Genomic DNA, 7945 nt, shown 5'->3' with positions numbered 1-7945 from the left:
TTTCCCCCCACCACCACTGCCAAGTTTTCATGTACCCCCAACCCAGGATCTCCCTCCATCTTGCCTGTTTTCAAAATCTCCCCAAGGGCAGTATCCAGGCCCCAAGGCCATGGTGGGGGCAAGGGGTGCCAGCCGCTCCAGCTTCTGCCTGCAGCCACCGACCTTGGAGGAAGACCAAGGAGTAGAGGGACACACCCGGGGACGTGGATGGGACCCAACCCCTTCGGTCCACCTTGCTCTGAGGACGGAGCCCTCCAAGTTGGGGGTGGGCAGGCTGCTGAGGAAGGAGAGGGGGTTACATGGCTGAGCACTGAAGACAAGGACCAAGATGGCAGCGCGCACTCTCAACGAAAACTGACCTACACCCCCCTCCACACGCACATCCCCTGCACACACAGCGCTCCGCTGTTCACATCTGCGGAGCAGGCTGGGGGGTGGGGGGAGGGCGGAGCTCTGGGCTTTTCCTCCTGCGAGGAGCCATTGCCTGGGCCCCAGTTCTCCGGTTCCCGGAGTGAGCTGCATCCAGTCCCTGGAACGCCCTCCCGACGGAAGGGAAGATTCCTGGCCCTCACCTCCAGCCAGCTGCACCCCTCCTCTCGGGGAGGGAGGTGACCTGGCAAGCTCTCCGTGCACTTTGCAAACTCACTGCAGTTTGAGAATACAGCTCCAGAACTCTCGGTGGGAGTGGGGACGGTACATAAGCTGGGAGGGGGGGCATCTTGCCAGCTCCTGAATAAGGCAAGGGACCTCGTGGGCCCCAGAGACCCCCTTCCCCCTCAAGCCAGCCCCCAACCCCCTCAAGCCAGCCCCCAACCCCATGGGGCCCTGTTACCTACTCTGTCTCCTTCTGTCTTAGGATTGACATAAACCAACGCCAGTTCCAGCTGGGACAGAGGGAAGATGAGCCAGAGGTATTGGTGGGCCAGGGGCAGGGTTCTCTGAGGCCAAACCCATCTTCTTTATACTCTGACCAGCCCCTACCCTTGGCAATTCTGGGACCCTAGTACAAGGCCAATGTTGTCATGTGCACGCTCGCTCTCTCTCTCTCACACACACACACACACACACACACACACACAGGCTCACACTGCCTTCCTGCCCCAGGCAGGTCTCTGCAAAGAGGCAAGTGTGGGGAAGGAAGTGAGCGGTGATGGGTGGGGGCGGGGTAGGTGGGCAGAGCAGGGAGCTGACGTCAGGGAGGACCTGAGGGGCAGGGGCCTCCTCAGCTTTCAGCTGAAACTTTTCAGCAGGAGGACAAATTACTAGAGCTGGAGCCCCCACATAAGATGGACCTGGACACAGAGCCGGAGGTGGAGGTGGAGGAAGAGGAGGAGGAGGAGGAGGAGGAGGAGGCGGAGGCTGTGCCGCCGCTGGAGTGGTGCCTGGCACCCACGCTCAAGCCTGAGGCCAAGCTGAGCTCCAACTTGGAGGCTGGCCATGAAGACCTGGAGGAGGAGAGGTACAGAGTAGAGCCCATCCACCCCTACATGGAGGAGCCGCCGGAGGACGACACCCAGCAGGTGGGCTACCCGACTCCTGTGGAGGAGGCACCAGCCACCCCCTCCCATAACTCCATCCACGTGCAGACCTCCAAGCACCTCTTCTGGGCAGACAAGATCACCCAGGCCTCGGAACAGAACCTGCAGCGGGAGACCAGCGGGCAGCTGAGTGAGAAGAGCTCAGAGAAGACCATCAGCCCCCTGAACCAGGAGTCGGTCCCCAAGGATGCCCCGAGCTCCGAGAAGCCGCTCCAGAGCCCCAGTACCCCGCCAGAGCCTCCGGACGCCGGCTCCGGCCAGCCGTCGAGCACCCACTCCTCCTCCAGTCTCCCAGCAGTCATCAGCCTGCAGGATGTGGTCAACTTGGCCACGTCCCTGGCCATAGCCTCCTCCAGCAAGGTGGACCTGTCCGGTTTGGAATACGTGATGAAAGCTCCCCAGCAGAAGTCCATGGAGCCCTCTCCGGCGCCGCCGCCCTCGGTGGAGAGTGCCACCCCTCGTGCCAAGGAGGAGCCGGAGCAGGAGAAGCCCCCTGAGTTGCTAAGGAAGCCACCAGAGAAACTGCTGGAAGCCGGGGACCCAAAGAAAGTGTGCAAGCAGAAAGACGAGAACAAATTGCCCCTTCACCTTGACTTGAGCAAGCTGGGGTCCCGGAAGGCCATCATCGAAGGGAAAGTGACGTTCCTCCAGACCCCAGTCACGTCCCCCCCACAGACAAGAGACAGGAAAGAGTAAGCGAGGCTGGCGCGCAGCTCCCCTGCAAGAGGAGGCTGTGCCGGGACCTGTGGGTGGGGAGCAGTGGGTGAGGGGCTGCTGGGGGGGGGGGTGAGCTCTGGTTCTCAACCTCAGTGACCTCATAGAGGCTGGCGGAAACCAGGTTCCAGTGGACTGAGGTGCTCTGCCAAGGCCAGAGCCAGAGGCGACCTGGGGACCATGGAGAGTGAGCACTCCAGGGCTTGGGCGGGGACCTGGGTTCAAAATGGGGAAGGCCATTCTAAGCCATTAGGCCATTAGGAGGCTTCTCACCCAGAGGACAGACGGCCTCCCCTTCCCTGGAAATGCTCACGCTCGTGTCTGCCCGGCTGAGGACCTGGTGGCTGCAGCCCCGGGCCCAGGACACGCCCATCGAGCGGCAGAAGAGGGAAGAGGGTCCTCCAGCACCCCTTGCTTCCCAGGGATGGATGCAGCCGGCAGATGCCAGCTGCCCATCAGGGCGCAACGGGACTAGGTCCTCTTCCCCTCGTGCCCTCCCCAGAGTGGCCTCGGGGCTCATCCCCTCTCCCCGACCCTCCCACCGGGGCCCACGTGACACTGTCTCTTTTGCATTGCAGCCCGGGGCCAGGAACCAAGAAAGGGAGTCCATTATTGCTGAAAATCCATTTTAAGCTGTCGTCCCCCGCTTCCCCAGAGAAATAACTAGACGAGACCAATAAAGCCTCCAGTGCTGGCCCCCGACTGTGACGTTCAGTGCAGACCCTCCCCTGAGCCAGTGAGCTCACCTGGCGGCCAAGTCCTGGTCGCAGTTTTTTAGGGATGCCCCACCCCATTTTTTAGCTACCCCGGCCCCACCGGCCCCACCTGCCCCCGAGGGCTCCCCCAGCCCTGTTAGCTCCACTTCACACACACACCTGCCCAGATGTTCACACCAGCAACGGGCTCCTGACCGGTCAAGTCCAGGCTCCGGAGGACTCAGGGCCCTCTGTGAGGCTGCACTTTCTTAGGTTACAAAACAGGGCTTTCGACCATCTGAGGAGAGGACAGCGTCTCCTGGGGGCGGGGCGGGGCAGGCTGGAAGGCGAGCCTGAAGGGAGTTCTTTCTCCTTGCTTCGTTCTCCCCATGGGGAAGGCTTGGCAGGGGGAGGGGCAGGGTCCAGGGGCTGGAAGCAGGGAAAGAATGAAGCTGGAGGAATGGCCCTCCAGGGCCACTGAGTTGGAGTCACCTCGAAATGCAGGGCAGAGCCACGTGTGACAGCAATAAGAGCTTGCAACCCTGACACACGTGCGTGTGCGCACACGCCATCAGCTGACCAGAATGTCATACAGACGGGCACTCACGTCACACATCCACACGCAGAGCATGCTCCATACATTACATGCCATGCACACACACGCACACCAACACAGACATGTACTAAACATGCACACAAAGTACACAAGCCTCCCCAGGTCAAGGGGAGGTGGACAATGCGGAGAGCATTCTGGGAGAGGAGAGAGATGGCAGCAAAGGAGGGAAGGAACTTCTCAGTGCAGGGCTGGCCATGGGCGTGAGGACAGAGGTCAGGGAGGCAGAGGGGGTGGCAGTGCTGTGGCCGACCTCGAGGGCCAGCCTATGCCCAGGCGCCCTGTCCAGTGGCAGCCCAGCCTTGCGGGGCCTCAAGAGCCTGGTCCGCCTTGAGAGGGGGGCTGGGAAGGGCCGTGCCCAGGGTCTGGGAGAGGGGAGCAAGGAAGGGGTGGTCCTTTAAGCATGGGCTGGGGGCTGCAGGAGAAAGGGGCAGGCGGCTGGAAGGAGGGACAAGGAGGACATGCAGGGTGAGTGTCCAGGACGGGCTGGGCCAGAGGTGCCATCCAGCTGCTGGGACCCATCTTCACGGACTATTCTTCTCCTGTGGTTTGTGGATTTGCACCGTTGGGAGAAAAGAACCCTTTCCTCCCAGGGCAGCTGTGGTAAGACAGGCCACAGCTCACCTGGGGCTGGACCCCACCCTCCCACACCCACCCTGACCTCAGGACTCAGGGGCTGGCTGCTTTCTCCCCCGGGGCCTCTGCCTCCTGCCTTAGCTTCCAGAGTGGCGGTGCACACTCAGACACCTTAAGAGAGTCAGAAACTCAAAAGAGTAAAGCAGCAGGTTGCCCGGCAGAGAGGAGAGGGGGAGAGGGCGCCGCTGCCAAAAGATCTTAAAATCCACCGCAAAGCCATCCTGGGCGCTCCGGGCCTGGGGCGCTGGACCAGCCTTCGAGCCCGTGGCTCTGCCTTTCAGGTAGCAGAGGGCAGAAGACCAAGAGAGCCCTGGGGGCGCAGAGAATGCACAGGTGACTAGGGCCAGGGGAGGGCCCACTACTACTACAAGCCACTGTCCCCCCTGAATTCCCCAGACAGAGGACTGTGGGTGCACACGGCGGACGTGGGGGGTCCTGGGAGGAAGCCTGGTCCTGGGTCCCCTGGAATCTTAGCAGTCTAGTGGGGAGTGTCTTCTCCCCGCCTCCAAGGCCTCCACCAAAGCCTCAAAAACTGCTCACGCGAGACCCAGGAGAGGGGCAGGCCGACAGGACGCACGACGGGAGGCCGCAGCAGTACACGACCCCACTGACCCAGAGAGAGCCAGCGGCTGCCGCAGCCATGGGGACCGAGCAGGCCTCACGGAAGTCCAAGGAGTACAAAGACCTGGCTGCGGCCCATTTGATAGGGTCAGGCTCACACCGCGGGTCTCAGAGGTGAGGACAGGGGCTGGAGGCCAGGCGCGGGGTGCTGGGTTTGGGGGAAGGCCTGCCTGGCCCCGGCACCACCCTGCAGCAGGTGCGAAGGCCTTTCCAACCTCTCTCTCAGAAGCAGCTTTGCAGCCAGGAACCTGCCACCACTGACACCCCAGCAGCTGTCAGGTGAGGGCCCCGTGGCTGGGAGCAGGGAGAAAAATGTGGGGTGCTCAGAGGAGACCTACGAGGGGTTGCCTGCCCAGAGGCTGGGATCACCGAGGAGAACACCAGTTGTGTTGTACCCTCTGTGCGGGTCTAATTTGCTCGTCTCTACAACCCCAGGGTCCACTGGTGTGTGTGTGTGTGTGTGTGTAACGTGAGGACGAAGGGAGGGACGGACTGGTGAACAGGAAGGTATCTGGATGGTAGGTGAATGGATGAATGGATGGATGAACAGGATGGAAGGAGGAAGGGAAAAAGGAATATTGGGAGAAATGATGGAAAAAAAGGAACCCGAGTCCCCAACACCCCTTGGGTCTGGGGCTGTGGAAGCTGGGATAGAAGAAACCCTTTGACATTTGAGGACCCCAGTGCCCCCCCCAAAGATCATGCCTTGATATTGGTAGGGGTCCCGCAAAGCAGAATCGCTTTATTCATCGATAATTTTCTGTCCACTGGCTGGCGTGGCTCAGCGGACTGAGCACCGACCTGCAAAGTGAAAGGTCGCTGGTTCGATTCCCAGTCAGGACACATGCCAGGCTGTGGACCAGGTTCCCCGTTGGGGGCATGTGAGAGGCAGCCAATCGATATATCCCTCACACATCCATGTTTCTCTCCCTCTCCTTCTTCCTCCCTTCCCTCTAAATAAATACAATCTTTAAATAGTCACTGTCTGTGCCCGCTGCATGCCAGGTGCCAGCATTTTTGCTCTGCAACCAGACTCAGACTGCCGGGGCCCGAAGCCCAGCATGGCCCCTGCTGGTGGTGTGACCTTGGACATGAGTTTTGACTGATTTTCAGACAAACATGCCCACACATGAGTTTGGGGCAAGAAAATTGAATGGGCACCAAGCTGTCAATACAGCAGCCATGGTGGTTCTTTGTAGAAGCAGTAATGCCCAGGGGGTTGGAATGACCCAAGTCCTCAGTCCGCTCCGAGCTGGGGGGACAGACCTCAGGGTTCCTAGGGGTGCGGCGCACCTTGTTGCTGCCCCTCTCCCTGCCTGCAGCGTTCCAGGATATCTTCGAGCTGTTCAGCTCCAGCCAGACGGACACCGTGGGCGTGCACAGCCTGCGAGCCGCCCTGCGAGCTGCCGGTATCCACCTGAGCCCCTGGGAGATACGCGAGGCCCTGCGGCAGGCAGACCTGGACGGTGGGTCCCCCATCCTCTGCCCTCTCTCCCTCTCCCGTCTCTAGCCCCCCTTGAGAACACCTCCCTTGCCCACAGAATCCCTAGCTTGGTCCTGTTTTAAAGTCTCCTCTTCCAGGAAGCCTGCCCTGATCGACGTGCCTACCCCATAACCTCTAGACACTTCTGCCGTGCTAATCCTCATTCTGGCCTGGGACTTCCCGCCGGCAAGGGCTATGTCTCCGAGGTCACCGTGGCCTCTCCTTTCTCTGCCAGGGTTGACACTTGGCTTCGCTAATGGCTGGAGCTTCCGGCCAGTCCCTAACGCTTATACAGGGTAGGCCTGCAGCTGCGGCAGGGGCAGGCACCCACAGCACCCCCCCCTCTCTCTTCCCAGGTGACGGAGCTGTAGGCTTCGAAGACTTCCTGGGTGTCTTCACCAACAGCCACCGCCTCGCTCAGTACTTGGGTGAATGGTGGGGCTGGTGGCGCGGATGGATAGGCCCAACCCAGGGAAGGCTCCTCCTCACCCTTCCCCGTGTTCTTGGACACCAGGCCAAGTGAAAGACATCCAGGTCTGGGACCCCCAAGGCCTGCAGACCCTCTTCCTGGAGACGCTGTGCAAGCTGACGAGGCTGGGCTTTGTGCCCTACAAGTCAGTGCGGGAGGTGATAAGGTGGGCACCCGTGTACCCAGCCCCAGGGCCCAGGATGGTGGGAAGCACCCTCTGCCCCATGCAGGGGTTCCCTGATGCACCTGCCCCAGAGAGGGGAGCCCTGAACTCTGGGTCAGTGTCCTGGGCCCCAAGGAACCCCAGGCCACACCCAAGTGGCACCCCGCTCTGCTTTGGCTCCCCACGCGTGAGATGGCTGCAGGGGGTGCAGGGGTGCAGGGGGTAGGGGGATGTGGAGGCGGTGTCTGAGGCGGCTGCTCCACCTTTCCCCTTCCAGCTATTACTCCAAGAACCAGCAGGCTCTGCCACTGACCCTCGGCTGCAGGGGCAGGTCGAGGGACCAAGGCTGCCCAGAGCGCAGGCACCGCGGCCTCAACTTCTATTGCCAGGCCGAGCGGATCAGCGGCCTTTCTCACGCCCAGCTGGCGAGCCTGCTGCATGGACTACACAAAGCGGGTGCACCCCTTGGTGGGGCTGGGGGCACCCGCGCGAGTGGGGGCTCTCCCTCAGGCCCCATTCTTAGGACTGGCCCCTCCTTTCTCTCTTACTGGCTTCCCCACCCCAGGTTCCTACAGCCCCTACTCTCAGATACCTAAGTTGGCTCCGAGCTCCGAAGTGCGATTTCCCAAGTGGTACACCTCCGGCCACCCCTGGCCCAGGACTCACCAGAGGCAGCGCGACCCAGGTCGAAGCACGAGGGAAGGTGGGGGCGGGGGCTGCGGGCGAGCTTGAGTTTGCAGGGTTGGGGGGCGGGGCTAGCAGACAGGGGCGGGGCTGGCAGGCGGGGGCGGGGCTTGCAGATAAGGGGCGGTAGGAAGCAGACCCGGTAGAAGCAGGAAGGGGTAAGCAATAAGCCCGACTGAGAGCTAACCCAGCGTGTCCAACCCCAATAACTGGCTGGACCCTCCAGCTCCCGCAGGGTTCTCGAACCAGCCAGTAGAGGAGACGCGCCGCTGGAAGCTGGCCCCCTCCCCGCCAACGCTAGTGCAAAAGCAGCCCTATTCCCCTTCGCC

General features: G+C 61.6%; 1 protein-coding gene and 1 long non-coding RNA gene across 2 annotated transcripts; both read left to right on the top strand.

Annotated features, from left to right (window-relative positions):
• Positions 1–1150: 1150 nt before the first annotated feature.
• Positions 1151–2285, top strand: SPATA32 (spermatogenesis associated 32). The gene is made up of 3 exons (XM_036009067.1): positions 1151–1165; positions 1248–1316; positions 1401–2285. The coding sequence occupies exons 1-3, from the start codon at positions 1151–1153 to the stop codon at positions 2232–2234; spliced, it is 918 nt and encodes a 305-aa protein (XP_035864960.1). The 3' UTR covers positions 2235–2285.
• Positions 2286–6139: 3854 nt separating this feature from the next.
• Positions 6140–7929, top strand: LOC118502231. The gene is made up of 4 exons (XR_004904940.1): positions 6140–6283; positions 6657–6935; positions 7210–7617; positions 7843–7929. It is a non-coding gene; the product is annotated as an uncharacterized LOC118502231 (long non-coding RNA).
• The last annotated feature ends 16 nt before the right edge of the window (positions 7930–7945 follow it).

Source organism: Phyllostomus discolor, chromosome 8 (genome assembly GCF_004126475.2).
Source record: "Phyllostomus discolor isolate MPI-MPIP mPhyDis1 chromosome 8, mPhyDis1.pri.v3, whole genome shotgun sequence".
Taxonomy (NCBI): Eukaryota; Metazoa; Chordata; class Mammalia; order Chiroptera; family Phyllostomidae; genus Phyllostomus; species Phyllostomus discolor.
This window is presented reverse-complemented; position numbering and strand designations above follow the sequence as displayed.